Source organism: Dermacentor andersoni, chromosome 9 (assembly GCF_023375885.2).
Source record: "Dermacentor andersoni chromosome 9, qqDerAnde1_hic_scaffold, whole genome shotgun sequence".
NCBI classification, from domain to species: Eukaryota; Metazoa; Arthropoda; class Arachnida; order Ixodida; family Ixodidae; genus Dermacentor; species Dermacentor andersoni.
The window spans coordinates 108,365,853-108,387,459 of record NC_092822.1 but is presented as its reverse complement, the minus strand read 5'-3'; the positions used below and the strand labels follow the sequence as shown (position 1 = coordinate 108,387,459).

Sequence of the window (21,607 nt, the reverse complement as noted above, 5' to 3'; positions counted from 1 at the left end):
CAGAGTTTCTTTACAGTGCCCCTTTAAACTAGATGCAAGGGAAAACTTGTACAATTTTTGGTGTCAATATAACAGGCGTACACAAGCTCCCCAAAAATTTTACAATAAAATTGCAGAAGTTGGCAGGTATGCACTTGCCAATTTTCATGGGGTGTTGTGCACTGTGACAACTCTGAGAGTCCATGGACATATTTCAGAGGCCATAGCAAATCATAATGTAGTAGATAAAGACCACATTACACTTGTTACGGAGATGATGTCCCTTGTGAGGACCCACTGCTGTTGCAGCAAATGAGTTCAGAGCTGGAGGAACTCTTGATATCTACCAAATTTTTTTTTCTTACTCATTGTTCCTTGTTGCTTTGATAACTCTGCTGCTATGGCAACCTTATGTAAAGCTTAAAGCCAGGCAGGGAAATGGTCTTGCCTGTTAACAATGGCAATGGTGGTCTGCATTGGTGCCCGTTAATTTGCTGCTTCAAGCTATCTGCCCTTGTAACATAATAGAAAACCAACTAGCCCAACCTGCCAGCATTTTAAATCAGGTTTGCATTTTGTTCACATACATGCGATCGCAATTTTTTTTTGTCACCTACATCAGCATACAGGCTTACAACAAATACTTGACATAATGAAGGCATCTTTATGTTGGACACTACATTGCTGTGAAAAGATTATAATGTACAAGCATTTGAAATGCGTAAATGAAAAGGCTATGAGGTACCAGCTGCACTCGACAACTTCCATTGTGAGCACGCAGCATTTCGTTTCCCTCAGCCAGATTTGGATCTGTGAAATTTCATCAAGATCTAACTGCTCACTCGATGAATTCAAGTAATTCCACCAAGACACTTAGCGAAATCCACTGCAATGAAATGCTAGTTAGATTTCTTACCGTATGACCAGCAAATCGAAGTGCCCGCTTGTCTTCGCTGAGGTGCCACATCATGACCGAGTGGTCGGCTGAACTGGCAGCTACGGAAGAAAAAAAGGAGGCCAGAAAATCAGTTAATTCTGACATGTAAAACATGTAAACATGTCAAGCTACCTTCATGCAGACCCTCCTGGCAAGTTATGCAAAGGATGATGACTGGTAGTTGTCAGCAGGAACACAGTGATTGATATGGCTACTACATAGCATACGGTGCCAACGTGACATGATCTATACCGCTGTACAGGCCTCGCTTTAAAGAAGTGCTGCACCTCCATGGTGGAGCACTTCCCTTTGACAGCAAACCATCTAATTAAAAAACAAAAATCAATAAATTATGAATTTTTACAAGCAAAACCACGATCTGATTATGAGGCATCTCCCCATAGTGGGGTCTACTATATTAATTCTGTCCCCTCGGGGTTTTTTAATGCACACAAGTGTTTTTGCCTTTTGCCTCCATCGAAATGTAGCCACCATGGCGGGGATCAAACCCGCAACCTCGAGCTCAGCAGTGCAACGCCAAAGCCAGTAAGTTAGACGTAGTAGTCCTGCGAAAACCCGCAAGGCGGAGAGAAGTAATTAATACAATAATTTATTCCATTATTAATATTAACTCTGAGGCTTTTCTTTCGAAGAAACCGTATGGGTTTCCGTTGTAGCAATAGCTACAAATGGGTGGATGTCTGATTTTCCCTTTATTAGCCACTAACTTCATGGACTTTCAGGGGACTATCTGCCTGTTTATCTGTTTTACCATCAACTTGGGTCAGTGGGTATGTTGACTCTTCAGTGAACCTTTTTGACACCAACTTGGGTCACTGGGTATGTGCAGCTCTTCAATTAATCTTTCTGACACCCCGAGGCCGAAGAGGTGTGTTGCCTCCGCCGGGGGGCCTTAAAGGTCCAGACACCCAGCATCGGCTCAACCCCCAGGATCCCCTTTTCCCCAGACACGGCTAAGCCGCGCACGGCTACACGCGGGAGGGTGATCCTATGTAGACTCCGAATCGGGCATACGCACCTGACCCACAATTTTCTACTTCAAAACGAAAACCCGCCAACTTGCGAGAAGTGCCATGAACCACTCACCGTTATGCACATTATTATGACATGTCCAAATATTGAAACACAGAGACACAAGCTTTTACAGAATCTCTATAACTTACACATACCTTTACACCCAGCCTCAATAGTCGGAGATGAACCGCTAGTACCTTTCGCTGACTTGTTCAGCTTTCTAGAAGAAACCGGTTTTTTACACAGACTCTAAAATAACGCTGCTTCCACTGTTTAACATTTGAATCCTTAATATCTTGTGGCTGGCGCAGCATGGCCTTAGTTGCTTTTGCGCCATTAAACCCGAATTAACTAACTAACTTTCTGACACCAACTTGAGCCCCTGGGTATGTCCTGCTTTTCAAAGAACCTACTTGATAACAACCTGGGTCACTCGGCATGTGCCAGTCTTCAGTGAACCTCTCTGACAACTTGAGTCACTAGGTATGTGCTGCTATTCAACGACCATCTTTGAAACCAACCTGGGATGCTGAGTATATGCCAGTCTTCAGTGAACCTCTTTGACAACTTCGAGTCACAGGGTATGTGTTGCTCTTCAACAAATCTCTTTGACACAAACCTGGGTTAATGGGTATGTGCTGGTCTGACATATGATAGGTGGCAGTGACACTAGCCAAAACTGTGAATACTGTGAGGTGCCAGAAACACTTTATCATATATTTTGCGTGTGTCCCGCGTACACACAAGAACAACAGCAACTGGTCTCTTCCATTGCAAAGATCCATAAGAGGCCGCTATCAGACGAGTTTCTTTTAGGTCGTTGGCCTAATGCAAAAATCGCAGCCTTGATAATAAGTGCCACTATAGCTTTTCTCCAAGCCACTGGGATGGAAGCACGGCTTTAGAGATGCTACAACTCTGTGAATTTGTATATACCCATCTCTTCCTTATACCATCGTCATCATTCATCAGCCCTTTCCCTCCCTGTCCCTTTGCCCCAGTGTAGAGTAGCAGGCCAGAGAAGTTATAGCTCAGGCCGACCCCTCTGCCTTTCTGTAAATAAATTTCTCTCTCTCTCTCTCTCTCTCAGTGAACCTCTTTGACACCAACTGGGTATGTGCCAATCTTCAGTGAACCTCTGACAACTTGAGTCACTGGGTATGCGCTGCTCTTCAACAAACCTTAGACATCAACCTGGGTTCCTGGGTATGTGCTGCTCTTCCACAAACCTCTTTCACATCAATCTAGGTTACTGGGTATGTGCCGGCCTTCAACAAACCACTTTGACAACAATCTGGGTTACTTGGTATGTGCCAGCCTTCAGTGAATCTCTTTAGACCAACTTGCATAGCTGGCTATGTGCTAGTCTTCAATGAATCTCTTAGACAACTTGAGCCACTGGGTAAGTGATGCTTTTCAACAAACCTCATTGACACCAACCTGGGTCACTTGGTGGGTACTAGTCTTCAACAAACTTCTTCGACAACAACCTGGATCACTGGGTATGTGTTAGTCTTCATTGAATCTCTTTGACACCAAATTGGATGAATGGGTATGTGCTAATCTTCAGTGAATCTCTTTGGCACCAACCTGGTTTACATGGTATGTGCTGCTCTTCAACAAACCCTTTGACACCAACCTGGGTTACTGGGTATGTGCCAGTCTTTAGTGAACTTCTTTGACAACTAGAGTCACTGGGCATGTGCTGCTCTTCAATAAACCACTTCGACACCAACTGGCCTACTGGGCATGCTCCGGTTTTTATTGAACCTCTTTGACAACAACTAGAATCACTGGGTATGTGCTGCTCTTCAATAAACCACTTTGACACCATCCTGGGTTACTGGGATGCGCCCGTATTCAGTGAACCTTTTTGACAACAACTTGAGTCACTGGGTATGTGCTGCTCTTCAACAAACCACTTTGACATCAACTTGGGTTACTGCGTATGCACCAGTCTTCAGTGAACCTCTTTGACAACTTGAGTCACTGGGTATGTGCTGCTCTTCAACAAACCACTTTGACATCAACCTGGGTTACTTCGTATGTGCCAGTCTTCAGTGAACCTCTATGACAACAACTTGAGCCACTGGGTATGTGCTGCTCTTCAACAAACCACTTTGACATCAACTTGGGTTACTGCGTATGCACCAGTCTTCAGTGAACCTCTTTGACAACTTGAGTCACTGGGTATGTGCTGCTCTTCAACAAACCACTTTGACATCAACCTGGGTTACTTCGTATGTGCCAGTCTTCAGTGAACCTCTATGACAACAACTTGAGCCACTGGGTATGTGCTGCTCTTCAACAAACCACTTTGACATCAACCTGGGTTACTTCGTATGTGCCAGTCTTCAGTGAACCTCTTTGACAACTTGAGTCACTGGGTATGTGCTGCTCTTCAACAAACCACTTTGACATCAACCTGGGTTACTTCGTTTGTGCCAGTCTTCAGTGAACCTCTATGACAACAACTTGGGCCACTGGGTATGTGCTGCTCTTCAACAAACCACTTTGACATCAACCTGGGTTACTTCGTATGTGCCAGTCTTCAGTGAACCTCTATGACAACAACTTGAGCCACTGGGTATGTGCTGCTCTTCAACAAACCACTTTGACATCAACCTGGGTTACTTCGTATGTGCCAGTCTTCAGTGAACCTCTATGACAACAACTTGAGCCACTGGGTATGTGCTGCTCTTCAACAAACCACTTTGACATCAACCTGGGTTACTTCGTATGTGCCAGTCTTCAGTGAACCACTATGACAACAACTTGAGCCACTGGGTATGTGCTGCTCTTCAACAAACCACTTTGACATCAACCTGGGTTACTTCGTATGCGCCAGTCTTCAGTGAACCTCTTTGACAACTTGAGTCACTGGGTATGTGCTGCTCTTCAACAAACCACTTTGACATCAACCTGGGTTACTTCGTATGTGCCAGTCTTCAGTGAACCTCTATGACAACAACTTGAGCCACTGGGTATGTGCTGCTCTTCAACAAACCACTTTGACATCAACCTGGGTTACTTCGTATGTGCCAGTCTTCAGTGAACCTCTATGACAACAACTTGAGCCACTGGGTATGTGCTGCTCTTCAACAAACCACTTTGACATCAACCTGGGTTACTTCGTATGTGCCAGTCTTCAGTGAACCTCTATGACAACAACTTGAGCCACTGGGTATGTGCTGCTCTTCAACAAACCACTTTGACATCAACCTGGGTTACTTCGTATGTGCCAGTCTTCAGTGAACCTCTATGACAACAGCTTGAGCCACTGAGTATGTGCTGCTCTTCAACAAACCACTCTGACATCAACTTGAGTCATTGGGTATGTGCTGCTCTTTAACAAACCACTTTGGCACCAACCTGGAGTACTGGGTATGCGCCAATCTTCAGTGAGTGAGAGAAGGCTCTTTATTGAAAATGCAGAGCGTTTAGCCAGCGTATTTTTACCTACATGCTACTCTGCAGGGAATAGGACGAAGGAGAAGAGAGACCCTAGAAGAAGGTGGGCAGAAGAAAGGAAAATAAAAGTAAAAAATGCAGGTTGAGTAGGTTGTGAGTAGTAGGGTAAGTGCCCTATGCGACACATATAGACGGTAAATGCAAAATAAAATCATAGTTTTGATGAGATGACGTGTGTGAGTCATAGTTTAGACAGTAAACTGATTGACTCAATATATGAGAACCAGAAGTCCAGTGCTTTGCACTGTTTTAATGGGCAAGGCCAGGGACCTAGCATCTGTGTCAATGCCAAGGGGCCTTGGTCGAGCTTTTTCATGTTTATCTTATATTGATGTCACTCGTCTCTGTAAGCTGGGCACTTTAGCAAGACGTGCTCTAGAGATTCTACCACACCACAGTTGTCACAAAATGGGTTTGTGGTTGGCCATTGAGGAAAAGAATATTGTTCCTGTATGCAACGTTCAGTCGAAGCCGGTAACAGAGGGTCTCCAAATGCCGTGGTAGACAGTGTGGTAGCCTTGATTGGAGTGCTGGGTCGATGTTGAATAAAGACTTGTAATTGCCTGAAGGTGAAGACTATCTTGTACACCTTTAGCTGAGTACATATTGCTCCGCCAAAGCTGCAGCTTCACTTTTAGTGAAAAGAACGTTTATAAATTTTATGCAATGATGTCCTTTGCAGGCTGCCTCATCTGCCTTTTCATTACTTATTATAACGCAGTGTCCTGGAAGCCACTGAAATGCTATCGCATGTTTAGCGTTAGATGCCAAGTGGTGTAGGTATGCTATGTCTTGGATCGAACTGTAATTGCTTGATTTAGTGCTTTTCACGCAAAGGCATTACAATTCTGCTTTCGAATCTGTGAAGATTTTTCATTGTTGTTGAAGTTGCCGTAGTACGTATTTTAGCGCCTGTTTCACCACATACAGCTCAAACAATGTAACTAGCTCTAAATGCCATGAAAACGCGTGGTCTGTCGAAGGAATGAAAGTACCACAGGAAAAAGTATGTTGAGTAGAGGAGCCATCAGTAAATATGTGCTTCATAGTGGAGTACTTCTCGCTGCAATGGCCAGCAATGTCTGTAAAATAGCGGCTTGAGGCTTGTTCTTTTAGGACTCTATTCCAGGGATGTACTTTAGAAATATGTAGAGGAAACAACTCCATGGAGGGAACTGCAGTGGCATGATCTGTGGTGCCTGTTTGGGGATAGTGAGTGGAATTTCGCCAACAACTTGCCCAAATCCGGAATTGTTTTGGATTTTGATATTTCTCAAGAAATGATTCTTGTTTTGGACCATATGCATATGTATGTATGTGGGTGGTTTCCCGAGTATGTAGCAGGTCAAGACTTAAACAGTGGGCCTGGGCTACTGTCCCTATACAAGAAGACCCCTTCGGAAGATCAAGACAAATACGCAGGCTGTTGTTACGTGCTGCTTCCAAGATTTTCTTATTAGTTTGGGGCAGCTCATTAGTTGGGGACAGGAAGGCTATAGTGCAGGAGTCTAACAACATAAGCATTATGAAGCATCACCACTGACCGGCAGTCGCTACCCCACTGGGGTCCAGCAAGAATAATAATTTGGGATGCGCTGGAGATTCTCCCCCGTAACAGTTTCACTTCTGGTGTCCAGGAGACATTACGATCAATCAAGACACCGAGAAAGCGATGTGTCCGTATGTAGAGAAGGGCTTGCCTACCAAGTACCAGTGGGTAGCCATCCATGTGCTTGTGAGTAAAGGGCATAGTAACGCTCTTCTCTGGTGATAGATGTAGCCCCCACAATGTAAGATACGACGACATGTTGAAAAGCGCTTGCTGTAGTCGCTGCTGAGTTACTCAGCGATATTGTGACACACTCCATGAACAGATGTCATCAGTGTACAGCATGATATGTACCCCAGTTGGTAGACTCTTTTTCAAGTTAACGAGAGTGATGCTGAATAGTAACGAGCTAAGGACTGCCCCTTGTGGAACTCCTTTTTCAACAGTATAGCAAGATGTCAGACCTTCTGGAGTTACCATACAAACCTGCCATCTTTCGAGATAGTTGGATAGCCATGTATAAAGGCGATCTTAAAGACCTACAGCTTTGAGGGTCTCAAGAACTGAGTCATGTAAAACAGAATCGAAGGCGGCTTTGATGTCAAGGAAGATGACGAATGGCATATGCCCAGTAGTTAGATGGTCTTCTACGGAGGAAATCAAGGATATTATATTGCCTAGTGCTGATCTATTCCACCGAAAGTCATTCATTTCTTTGGGATAGATGCCTCGCGTTTCAAGGAACCATGTATTTGCTTATGAATCATCTTTTTCCATTAGGTTCCCAACACGGCTGAGCAGAGCGATAGGTTGGAAAGATGCGTAGCTGGTCGGCTGTTTCCCAGGCTTGATGACAGGTACAATTTTAGCAAGTTTCCATTCGGCAGGCACCGTACCACATTTCCACAAAGTATTGTAGATTTCCAGCAGTTGGAGATGGCAGTGGCGGGAAAGGTGTGCTATAACTTCATAGCTGACTTCATCAAAGCCAGGAGAATACTTTTTGTTGGTATCAGCTATAGTCGCTGAAAGTTCTTCCATGGTGAAGGGTACGTCCATTGCATCCATAGATGTTCGCAGAGGTTGTCTGTCAGCCATAGAGATGCTGCATGTACTGCGATACTTGTTGGTTTTGTTGAGTACGCAGGGTGACCAGATCTTTTGGGGTCGCGGATTGAGTGGATTTGGCACGAAGCCAACGAAACGACACACAACTGTCAAGCTGCCATTTTGTTTAAAGAACTCGGAGCAAAAAAGAAAACGAGAGGGAGAAAATATACATGAGTGGCTTTGAAAACGTGAAACGGCGGTGGCGCACCAATGGACATATGGCGCCATCTCGTGACTGGCCATTACACTACTGACACTCCCCCTTAATGGACTGTCATTGCTCCCACACTTTTGATGCCCAAACATTCACAGTGCTTGAGAGTCATTCTTCCATTTAAGGCCTTGGTGAAGAGGTCGGCACAGTTGTTCGACGATTCGATGTACTGGAGTTGTAATTTTCCCTCTTCAACCTTTTCTCTCAGGAAATAATACCTCAGGTCAATGTGTTTGCTTCTGTCTGAAGTAACTTGGCTTTTCGCAAGCGCAATTGCACCCTGGTTGTCAGCCATTAAAATCTGTGGTTCGTGCATGAATTCTTGCGCGTTAAGTTCCTTCATGAAATTTTGGAGCCATATTACTTCCTTTGTAGCGTGACACATTGCTACATATTCCGCTTCGACTGTTGACAATGCAGTGCTTTGCTGCTTCTTGCTACTCCAGGAAATCGCAGCACCAGCTAGCGTGAACACATACCCACTGAATGACTTCCTGTCAGCTTTGTCACTAGCCCAGTCTGCGTCACAAAAGGCTTGCATGCACTTCCTAGTTCGCTGGTACACTAGTGCATTATCCTTTGTGTGTTTCACATAGCGAAGAATGTGCTTTATGCCATTCCAATGTTCTTCTGTGGGATGTTCATTAAACTGGCTCATGTAAGCAGTCGCAAAAGCTAAGTCCGGCCTTGTGCCTCCGACAAGATAAAGCAACGCACCAATTGCTTGTCTGTACTTGCGGGGCAGGTCCTCATTAGGTGGGTTATCGTTGTCTCCTTTTTGGTACTTGCTTCCAGGATCCAAAGGAGATGACGCTGCCTTTGCATCTGACATGCCAAACGTCTCCAGTATGTCGTTAGCATAGGCCGTCTGGTCCAATGTTAATTTCCCATCCTTTTCTCTCTTCAGTCGTATTGAAAGAATGTGGCTAGCTTCACCCAAGTCTCTTGCATCAAATCTTTGTCCCAAGCAGCTCTTGAAGTCAGCAATCTGTTTCTCATCTTCTGCGATGATCAACAAGTCGTCAACGTAGACTCCTACGATGAGGTTCTTCTTCTTGCTGACATAAACACAGGGTTCTGCTCTTGATCTTGTCATCCCTTCAGACTTGAGCATTTTGTCCAAAGCAAGGTTCCACTCCCTTCCAGACTGCCTTAGCCCATAAAGGCTCTTCCTCAGAAGGCACACTTCATCCTTCTTGCAGTCATTCAAAGGCTGCGGTTGTTCCATGTAGACGGTCTCCTTTAGAATACCATTTAGGTATGCAGCCGTGATGTCCATCTGGTGGATCTTCCAATTTCTCTCAACTGCTATGGCCAGCAGTGTCCTGACGGACTTCAGCTTCACTACAGGAGAGAAGGTTTCCTTGTAATCGGTACCTTTCACTTGTGAGTACCCGCATGCAACCAACCGAGCCTTGTATCGCTCTAGGTCACCATTTTCGTCATATTTCTTGCGGAACACCCACTTGCATTTTATTACTTGTCTGTCTTTAGGTCGTGGCACTAGCTCCCATTATTGGAAGCTTCGAGGCTCTCCAGTTCACTCTGTATAGCTGCTCTCCATTCCTCCTTGTCTGGTGCAGATAAGGCTTCGTGTAGAGTTTCTGGATCTCTTTGGTTGTTTTGTCTGGCTATGCAGCAGCCGTGACATTCACTTTGACGTGATTTCTTGTTTGCCAGTCTTTCCGACCGTCTTAGTGCCTGTGTACCACAATCTGTCCCACTGGACAGTGGCTGTGTAGCTCCTTTGTCCTGTGTAGTTGCCCCTTCTTCGTCAGCTGATGAGCCAACTTCTTCAGCATAGTTGTAATCAGTATCGTTGCGATCTGAACTACCAATATCATGTGGCTCACTCAAGCTATCTTCAACGTGTAATGTGATTGTGCAATAAGTATCGCTATGCGCTTCAGTCTTGCTATTTGCAACTTGGGTAATCTTGCATGGGAAGGACTCTTCTTCAAAGGTGACGTCCCGACTTACAAAGAAGCGATCTTCCTTCTGGTTCCACAGCTTGTACCCTTTCACTCCTTCTAGGTAGCCGACCAGTATGCACTCCTCTGCTTTCGGGTCCAACTTGCTCCCCTTGCACCGTCTGTTTCGCACACTCCATGCTCTACACCCAAACACTCTTAGGTGGTCCAGTTTCACTTCTCCCCCTGTCCACAGAGCTTCTGGTGACTCTCCTCCAACCGCCTTTGATGGGCACTTGTTTCTGATGTGGCTTGCAGTGACAACGGCATCAGCCCAGAGCCTTTTGGTGACACCTGATTCAATGAGAAGGCACCTCGTCATGTCAAGCAATGTTTGGTTCATTCTCTCTGCGACTCCATTCTGCTCAGGCGTGCCAGGAACGGTCAGCTGGTGCCTTATGCCATGCTTGGCCAAGTACTCGTGGAACTCTTTGCTTGTGTACTCTCCTCCATTGTCACTACGCAAGGTCTTCACCTTTGTGTTGTGCAGATTTTCCGCCATGCGTCTGTACTCGTCAAACTTCTGAAGCACTTCGCTTTTGGCCTTCATGGGGTACACCACAGTATATCTCGAGTAGTCGTCTGTGAAGGTTACAAAGTAATTTGAGCCCCCTTTGGTTGTTGGTGTTATCTTTCCAACCACATCTGAATGCACCAGCTCCAGTGGAATCTTGGCCCGTGTTGCCTCAGCCTTCGGGAAACTGCTTCGCCTTAGCTTTCCCAGACAACATGTGTCACATTTGTCTTTCACAGAGCCTTCACTAGCTCCACAGAGGCGTCTAACAGCATCGTGGTGAAGGTGGCCTAGTCGTCTGTGCCACAAAGCAGTGTCATTTGTCTTTGCCATCTTTGTCGACATGATTTCTTCTTTGACAGAGTACAGTCTTCCTTCTCGAGTTGCAGTAAGGATCAGCTCACCGGTGTCCTTCGTAACTTCGGCTTTGCCCTCGGCGAACGTCACGTGCAAACCTCGCTCTTCAATTCTTCCGACTGATAGTAGGTTGCCGTTCAAGTCGGGCACATAAAGAACATCTTCTAGCGTGACGAATGACCCACCGCACTCTTCAGATAGCTGAATTTGAACTCTTCCTTTCCCCATGACACTCATGGATTCTTTGTTTGCAGTTTCTACACCTGACTCACATGGCTTGAAGTCAATGACCTTTGCCTTGTGCGATGTCATGTGATCTGTAGCACCGCTATCAAGATGCCACACATGAGGAAGCGCTGTTACCACACTTTTGGCACACAAAGCCACCTGTGCTGCAATCCTTGCCTGTGATGAGTTTCTCTTCTTCTGGTCATCCCCTTCGTTTTGGAACTGGTCACAATCTCTGGCTATATGACCGATCTTGCCACAAGCAAAGCACCGCACTTTCTTCTTTTGCATACTTGAGGTGCATTGACGAAACTTTTCGTCCTTCTTGACAGTGAGTTGATGATGCACCTTCTCATTGGGTTGCTTGCTCTCAGTCCTTAATCGAGCTTTAGTGATCAGGGCTCTTGACTGACTGTCTTCGTCGCTTAACCGATCTTCATCACGACGCAGCTTTCTCTCTTCTTCAATCAGCAGCCTTGTCTTCACTGCTTTGGTCGTGAGGGTTTGTTCGTCTTGTTCCAAATTCAGAATGAGCGGTTCATATGTGTCAGGAAGCCCCATTAGCATCACTAATGCAACCTCTCTATCTGTAAATGCATAGCCTGCATCTGACAACTTCCTATGTAGCACCATCAGTCTTCCAAGGTAATCTGCATTGACTCATCTCTCTTCATTTTTACGTTGAAAAAATCGCGCCTCAGCTGGAGTATATGCAAGAGTCCAAACCTTGAGTGCATTTCCTGCAGCGTATTCCAGGCTTCTTTTGCAGTTCTGCAAGTCCCGATGTCGTCCAGGTAGTTGTCCTCGACGATAAGGAACAGAAAGGTCAGGGCCTTGTTGTCAGTCTGCTTTTCTCGCTTGTTCATTTCCCTATTTGAGAATCCAGGGTCGATCGCTTCCCAGCATCCCTTCTGTACAAGAGCTGCTCTTGCCCTTATTGACCATGTGTGATAGTTATCTGATGACAACTTTGGCAGTCTAAATTCGTCTAACGCCGACATGTTCGCTGATCCTCGAACGCAAGGGGGTCAACGCACTTCCTTTTCGGGGCTGTTTCTCACTTAGCGTACGCGAACACGATTTGTCGGTCACTTATAGCCGAAAAAAATGTCGCCACTAACACCCACTGAAAATATTTTGTCAGTCACTTCTTGACAGTTTTGCCGTACTCACGCCGGACGTATCTGAGCGTCTTCCGTACACATCCAACATGGAGCATGCAGCAACGCCGGTGTCGCGTGACGGACAGTCTTTCTTACAAAAAAAAATACGCACTTCTCACTTTTCTTCACAGGCACACACCGCTTGTCAGTCACTTCTTCCCGACAGTTTCACGATACTCACGGGTGACCAGATCTTTTGGGGTCGCGGATTGAGTGGATTTGGCACGAAGCCAACGAAACGACACACAACTGTCAAGCTGCCATTTTGTTTAAAGAACTCGGAGCAAAAAAGAAAACGAGAGGGAGAAAATATACATGAGTGGCTTTGAAAACGTGAAACGGCGGCGGCGCACCAATGGACATATGGCGCCATCTCGTGACTGGCCATTACACTACTGACAATACTCAGATCCAGAAATAAGCCTACAGTATTCTTCTGGAGTTTGTTTCACAGTTAGTCCTTCGTGTAATGAGAGCGCGATGAAAGGTATAACTGCTGGACTGGTGTCCGCAATCGTCTGACACGCCAGATAATAGCCACGGGTTTACGTACATCCAGTGTCACGCAGAAATCTCTCCACCATTGCCGACACAATTTCGTGAGATAGCATCTTATTCGATGCTGTGCCCGTCGAGACGCACACAGATCTTCAAGATCCTTAGTAGGCAGTGCTTTTTGCTCCGCACGTCTTCGGATAGCACAAGGGTGCTCATAAGTCTTCATCATTAGCAGGAATATTAGGGTGCCGAAATGTAGTATGTGATGTTTTCTTCAGACAATGGGCTATTGTCAGCACTAGCTTGCCGTCTCGAGTTGCAGCTGTAATACCTCGGCTATACGTATCTCTAAAAGCATACCAGTCTGTGCATTTCATTTTTACTTTTAGTGAAGGCACTTGCAAACCAGAAGCCAATATCAGAATTGGGTAGTGGTCACTGCCCCTTGTCTCGAAGTCAGTGCCCCAGCTAAACCCTTGAACAAAAGACTGACACAAAGGATAGATAAATGCAACTGGTGACTCTTGGTCCCTTCAGGTAAGTTATGCTACTATCATTCAATGTGATGGTCCGCGAGTAAATTAGCTAGCCTATATTCTCGCCCACAGGTGCGCATGCTGCCCCAAATTACGTTATGGCCATTAAAATTGCCACAGTCAATGTGTGGATCAGCTGTTGTTGAAGGTTAAATTTTTCAATCTTGGCACATCAAGTACTACCCCTGGCTCCAAGTAGTAAATGTCTGCTTGCCAACAATTGTCCTTGTGTAGATGTACTCATTCATGTTATGTTGGGTGACAACGTTCCTAGAAATTTCCTTTTGTGGTAATATCCGAGTCCCGCGTAGACCAGACCTTCCGGATAAGTAGTTATCATTTCCTCCATTCACAATGGACGCATTGTATCCGCCAGTTACTGGTTGGCTTTTGCAATGACGTTCCTGTAGCCAGTCTTCAGTGAACCTCTTTGACAACTTGAATCACTGGGTACGTGCTGCTCTTCAACAAACCACTCTGACACCAACCTGGGTTACTGGGTATGTGCTGGCCTTCAGTGAACCTCTTTGACACCAACCTTGGTTACTAGGTATGGCCGGTCTTCAACAAACCACTGTGACATCAACTTGGGTTACTGCGTATGCACCAGTCTTCAGTGAACCTCTTTGACACTAACCTGGGGTACTGGGTATTTGCCGGTCTTCAGTGAACCTATTTGACAACAATTTGAGTCACTTGCCATGTGCTGCTCTTGAACAAACCTCCTTGACACCAACCCGGGGTATTGGGTATATGCCGGTCTTCAGTGAACCTATTCGACAACAACTTGAGCCACTGGGTGTGTGCTGCTCCTTAACGAACCTATTTGACAACCTAGGTTACAGGGTATGTGCTGGCTTTCAGTGAACCTCTTTGACACCAACCTTGGTTACTAGGTATGGCCGGTCTTCAGCGAACCTTTCTGACACTAACTTGGGTCACAGGGTATGTGGTGCTCTTCAAAAAACCTCCTTTACACCAACCTGGGGTACTGGGTATATGCCGGTCTTCAGTGAACCTATTTGACAACAATTTGAGTCACTGGGCATGTGCTGCTCTTCAACGAACCTATTTGACAACAACCTGGGTTACAGGGTATGTGCTGGCCTTCAGTGAACCTCTTTGACACCAACCTTGGTTACTAGGTAAGGCCGGTCTTCAGCGAACCTTTCTGACACTAACTTGGGTCACAGGGTATGTGGTGCTCTTCAAAAAACCTCCTTTACACCAACCTGGGGTACTGGGTATATGCCGGTCTTCAGTGAACCTATTTGACAACAATTTGAGTCACTGGGCATGTGCTGCTCTTCAACGAACCTATTTGACAACAACCTGGGTTACAGGGTATGTGCTGGCCTTCAGTGAACCTCTTTGACACCAACCTTGGTTACTAGGTATGGCCGGTCTTCAGCGAACCTTTCTGACACTAACTTGGGTCACAGGGTATGTGGTGCTCTTCAAAAAACCTCCTTTACACCAACCTGGGGTACTGGGTATATGCCGGTCTTCAGTGAACCTATTTGACAACAATTTGAGTCACTGGGCATGTGCTGCTCTTCAACGAACCTATTTGACAACAACCTGGGTAACAGGGTATGTGCTGGCCTTCAGTGAACCTCTTTGACACCAACCTTGGTTACTAGGTAAGGCCGGTCTTCAGCGAACCTTTCTGACACTAACTTGGGTCACAGGGTATGTGGTGCTCTTCAAAAAACCTCCTTTACACCAACCTGGGGTACTGGGTATATGCCGGTCTTCAGTGAACCTATTTGACAATTTGAGTCACTGGGCATGTGCTGCTCTTCAACGAACCTATTTGACAACAACCTGGGTTACAGGGTATGTGCTGGCCTTCAGTGAACCTCTTTGACACCAACCTTGGTTACTAGGTAAGACCGGTCTTCAGCGAACCTTTCTGACACTAACTTGGGTCACAGGGTATGTGGTGCTCTTCAAAAAACTTCCTTTACACCAACCTGGGGTACTGGGTATATGCCGGTCTTCAGTGAACCTATTTGACAACAATTTGAGTCACTGGGCATGTGCTGCTCTTCAACGAACCTATTTGACAACAACCTGGGTTACAGGGTATGTGCTGGCCTTCAGTGAACCTCTTTGACACCAACCTTGGTTACTAGGTATGGCCGGTCTTCAGCTAACCTTTCTGACACTAACTTGGGTCACAGGTTATGTGGTGCTCTTCAAAAAATCTCCTTTACACCAACCTGGGGTACTGGGTATATGCCAGTCTTCAGTGAACCTATTTGACAACAATTTGAGTCACTGGGCATGTGCTGCTCTTCAACGAATCTATTTGACAACAACCTGGGTTACAGGGTATGTGCTGGCCTTCAGTGAACCTCTTTGACACCAACCTTGGTTACTAGGTAAGGCCGGTCTTCAGCGAACCTTTCTGACACTAACTTGGGTCACAGGGTATGTGGTGCTCTTCAAAAAACCTCCTTTACACCAACCTGGGGTACTGGGTATATGCCGGTCTTCAGTGAACCTATTTGACAACAACTTGAGTCACTGGGTGTGTGCTGCTCTTTAACGAACCTATTTGACAACAACGTGGGTACAGGGTATGTGCTGGCCTTCAGTGAACCTCTTTGACACCAACCTTGGTTACTAGGTATGTGCTGGCCTTCAGTGAATCTCTTTGACACCAACCTTGGTTAATGGGTATGTGCCGGTCTTCAGTGAACCTTTCTGACACTAACTTAGGTCACTGGGTATGTGCTGCTCTTGAACAAACCTCCTTGACACCAACCTGGGGTACTGGGTATATGCCGGTCTTCAGTGAACCTCACTGATACCGGCTTTGTCAATAGGAATGAGCCGCTCTTCAATGACAAAAAAACATTAAACATTTCTCAAGTGCAAGGCAGAATTGAACCTGCATCATATATAGTCTGAAAATCTCGTCTGAATATATATTGACACATGTGTCACACATGGTCTCTTGTACATTTAACACATTTTATTACACATTTAACTGTCAGTGTAACAATGGTTGCCTCTGCTGTAACATCATCTTTCTAAACATTTAAAATATAAAAATTCTCACGTAGACAAGAAAATAAATGTGGACATATTAAATTGAAAGTTAACACCCTCAAGCTGCACAATGGGTTATGAGGGGCATTGTAGTGGTAGGGCTCTGGATTATTATTCATCCCGTGGACTTCAGGGGGCAGGAATTGCCACCCCAGATCAATCATTTGTCAGACATCGTTTGTTTTTGTTAATTATGAGCTAGCATAGTTGGTCTCTTTGATCTGCCAGCATTTTTCCGATGAGTAAACTGCACAGTTCCAAGATTATGGAGTGCCAGTTCAGAAGTGCAGCCACAGTGCAACACTAGGGCCTTCTGGAAGTGTATGCAAAAGTGCTGATGTGGTGCAAGTCTTCTACTGCCACATTTGCATCTCGCACTTTTTGTTGCTAGCATTTCCGAGCATGTGCTGTGATTGAATGCCCATTTATGTCAGGTTTGCGGCTGCCAAGCCATACGGAACGTGATGGACAGTGGCTTCTTGCGAGCACTCCAACAGTGAAAGCGAGCAGAAATAACAATCTGGTTGCAGTGTTGGCACGTAAGCTAGTGAAGTGGGCAAAAACTATATACTTTGGTATTGTGAACAGGCGGTAAGAAACCACTTTGAGTTCAAATTCAAACACCTTTCCTGCCTGCCTCTGGGCACAATCTTTGGCCACACATGAATACTGACTTTTCTTGTGGACATCGGTACCGTCACTTCCGATTAACAGCGCCATTTCAGTCAATACACCATTCAGCAGAACTGTCTTATTTCATGTAGTATTTGCTGCCATGCCACTGGAGAAATCGCTAGCTGCGTCAGCGTTGCAGGCCACGAGCACTGATAATCCCCAGTGGTGCAGAAGGTTCAGAAACTGGGCCTGAACTTTACCTGCACTTTTTTAAACGATCAGCATGATGGAGAGGATTCCACGCTTGCACCGCTGAAACAAATGGTATAGTGCAGCAATGCCTGAACTAGTCAATGAATTGTAGGTGAATCGAATGAACCTCGTATAACCACTGAGAAGCATATTAAACTTTGTGAGCTGGTAGCTGTTCATGGTTGCAGGGGTAGCGCTAAACTGACTCAGGACGAAAGAATGACACAATGTGACGGACAAAGAGCCCACTTTCAAATGACAGAATTTATTAAGAATACGAAGAAATACAGGTTAGGCCAGGTGTGTGTGGACGTGGATAGATGCCTGCAGGGTGAAAACGGTGCACACGTGGCCTGCACGACCACACACACCACCAAGAATGTGCCATTCACATGCGCAATGGTATGTGAGATACCTATTACTTGCAGATGCATCTACAAAGGCCGGGCAGGAAGATGTCCAAACAAGCACCTTAGAGCGTATGCTTACAACATAAGGATGTTAACCCAATCACATTTAGCAACGCACTGTCAGCTCTGCACATGCCACCCAGGATTCGCCGAAGTGCAGGTGCTGTTCCGCCCCTGAGAACAGGTAGCGAGAGAAATTGTAGAAGCATTGTATATAAGAAGAAATCAGCCGAAATGTGTCAGCCAGCTGTTGACATACCTTTTGGACTGTGAATTAGATCTTTTATATTTCGCTTTAAAACAAAAATCGGCAGTTCTTTCTTGTTTTTTGTGGTCTTCCTGTGTGTGTTTTTTCGCTTCACAACTATAGCAGTGGACTCCGCACAATAATTTTTTTCCTTTCACCCCCTTTTTCCTGCATATGACTAGAGTGCAGTTGGCATCATCATCATTTATTATTCCTTCAAGGGCCCCATGTGGGGTATTACATAAGGGGGCAAGCAAAACAATAATACAAACATCGAAGGAATGGTCATGTACAGAGCAACAGCTGAAAAGGCACTGGAAAAAAAACAACAACAGGTCTTTGCATAATTAGTTGAAAATATGGGTGGTTAGTAACTCTCGAAATTTCAAAGGGTTTCGCTCTAGAACAACTGATTCCGGAAGAGAGTTCCATTGTTCTATTGCAACAGGAAGGAAGGATTTGTTCAAAGCGCTTGCAGAACCATGAAGGCATTGGATACTTAAAGAATTGAATAGATGATGTGATGAGCGCACGGGTGGAAATAAAAGCGAGGAACGAAGGTCAGGAAGGTTATAGTACAATTTATGGAATAGGCAGAGTTGTGAAATTATACATCTTGATGCTAAAAGGGGCAGACCAATATATAATTTCAAGTTAGTAATGCTGATTGTGTTGTCATAATTCGATAAGATAAGATGGGAGTCACGATATTGAGTAGCTTCTAAAGTGTCAATCAAGTACTTTTGATGCGGAGTCCAAATTGCGGACACATGTTCTAATTCGGTACGGATGAAAATTTCATATGCTAGTTTACGAATAGACAGAGGAGACAAGGAGAGGGATCCTTTAATATAGTTAAGGGATCGTGAGGTATTAGCTGTTATTTGTAGAATGTGGTTCGAGCAATTTAGTTTGTTAGTGATGATAACACCAAGGTAGTGGTAACTGTCGACCTCAGATAAATTCACACAGCCTGAAGAGGATGGAAATTTGGATATAGAGGGTTTACGTGATACATGCATTAACTTGCATTTGGAGACATTTAGTTCCATCATCCAGCGCGAGCACCACTTGTCAATAATATTTAGGTCATTTTGCAGAATGGATTGGTCAGGGTTAGTAGTGACCCGACGGTAAATAACACAGTCATCGGCGAATGGACGTATTGTAGATGATATGTCTGTTGGGAGGTCGCTAATGTATATTAGAAAAAGGAGTGGGCCGAGGACGGATCCCTGTGGTACACCCGATATTACTTTGGTAGTATCTGAACAGCGACCGCCAACACAGGTGAACTGGAGGCAATCTGTCAGGAAGCAGATGATCCATGATAGGATTAGGGGGTTGCGGTGAAGGCATGAAAGTTTGGACACTAGTCGGTTATGAGGGACATGATCAAAAGCCTTTGAAAAATCTATGTGAATTACATTAGTCTGAAATGAAGAATCTAAGTTTAAGTGGAGATCTGTGGTGAATTCAAAAAGTTGTGTTTCGCATAAGGCCGGGCGAAAGCAATGTTGTTTGCTAAAGAAAAAAGAATTTCTGTCGAGGTGGGACGCTATCTGGGAATATAAGATATGTCCTAAAAGTTTACAAATTATGCATGTAAGTGAGATAAGGCGATAATCGGATGGGTCGGAGCGCTTACCAGATTTAAAGGCGGGGGTTACTTTGCTTAGTTTGCTTACTTTGCTTTGCAAGCCATGTGGTTGCTGCGGCCAGGAGTACAGCCCACAACTTCAAGCTTGGCAGCAAACGCCAAATTTTGTGTCATAACAGCTATGACGCCCAGCTATGACGCCCAGCTGCAAATTGTGCTATAGTTGTGCTGCTGTGCTGCTGGCTGCATATAACGGTTCTTATAAGCTGCCCATAGCTGCGAGCGTATGTGCAGTTCTGTTACTGACCACAAGGTTGTGGGTTCGATCCTGGCCACGGTGACTGCATTTCGATGAGAATGCAATTAAAAAAAAAACAGGTAGAAATAAAGCCCTTGCGTACTTGGATTTAGATGCATGTTAAAGACCACGTGGTTTGAATTACTTTGAAGCACTCCACTGTGGCGTCCCTTCCTGTGCAGATTTGTGCTTTACGACAATCAAGTTATTGGCGATGAATAATAATCTTTGGGATCTGATAGACTTATTTTTTTTTTTAAATCAAAACTATACAAAGAAATAGACAATGAAGCTAGAAGGAGCATAGGGTATATTAAGCGTCACATTTTTAACAGACGGGTCGAATTGATAAGGTAAATCGATGTGAACGTGGACACAAAGGTAAATATTTCGCAGGTTGGTGTCGAATCCCATATCTCCAGCATTACACGTGCGCTCGTCCATTTTCTTGAATATTTGTGCAGTGTACAATGTTGCCCCTGGCAATCTTTTAGCCAGCGATGCTCATATGCCAAGGCGGCGGATGTGAGACAGGAGTGCGATGAAATATGAGCACCCATAAGAGTGCCAAAACAAAACAGAACCACGTGGAATGCGAAAGTGCCCGCGCGAACGAGACTTCGGATCGTCAAACGTTAATCCGACACATTCAATAATACGTCCCTCGTATGTATTAAACGTGTGTTCGAGACGTAAAATTTCATAAACTGACGAAGAGAGATGTTGATGCTGAGTCTTTTTCAACATGGCAATACCCACTCGCAACCGAACAGCGCACGAAGGCAACCGGCGCTTGAAGAAAACGAAGTTCATCGCGAGCTCACCCATCTGTTTGTCATCCGGACTGAAATGGATGCCGGTGATGCGTCCCTTGAGGCCCTTGAGCTCTCGTTTCAGCGCTGGCTCCATGACACCACAAGCTGCAACCAACACAATCAAACAAATCAGCGTTCGATACACCAACGTCAAACACACCGCGCAAGTGCGAAAGTTTCGAAGAGTTTACGCAGTCAAACTTTTCCCGCGATTTCACGTCTTTACGTTTACCTTGTTAGTGAAGTCACAGGATAAAGACGAGTTGCTTCAAGCGCATCAAATGTGGTGTAACTGAAGAGCCGCACGGAAACACCGCCGTTACTTCCACAATTCAAACTTGTTCCTTTGTTTATTTTTCTTCCTCTGCACAGGGTGGCAGGCTTGCAGGCGCTCACGCGCAAGGGTTTTTGCCTATCTGTTTTGCCTAGCACGCCACTAAGCGCAGACTCGCTCGCGTGCGAAATAAATTGCAGTTGCAAATCTACCCACAACAAATTTAGCGCTACTTCAAAAAAGCTAAAACAACAACCGCAAGAGCCTCTCTGAGCCTGACTTGTTTCGACTTGCGGCGGCTTATGGAAGAGTTTGGTAACTACAGAAGTAAGAAACAAATAACACGACCTAACAAATCAATAGTTGAACTAAAAGCAACGGCACATATTTTGCTTACTGCGAGCGATGTGTACGCTGTGACAGTGCATTAAATACCATGAGAAAATAAAAATAAAAAGTATGTTTGCGATTCACA

General features: G+C 45.2%; 1 protein-coding gene across 1 annotated transcript in view; it reads right to left on the bottom strand.

The window, feature by feature from the left end:
* The window catches only part of LOC126528484 (uncharacterized), a 134,854-nt gene extending 113,325 nt beyond the window's left edge, over positions 1-21,529 (bottom strand). The window contains exons 1-3 of the mRNA XM_050176362.3: positions 21,091-21,529; positions 20,868-20,963; positions 896-975 (exon numbers count right to left, since the gene is read on the bottom strand). Of these exons, the coding sequence (XP_050032319.2) occupies positions 896-975; positions 20,868-20,952 (165 nt within the window). The 5' untranslated portion in view covers positions 20,953-20,963; positions 21,091-21,529. The remainder of the gene's footprint in view (positions 1-895; positions 976-20,867; positions 20,964-21,090) is intronic.
* Between the last annotated feature and the right edge of the window lie 78 nt (positions 21,530-21,607).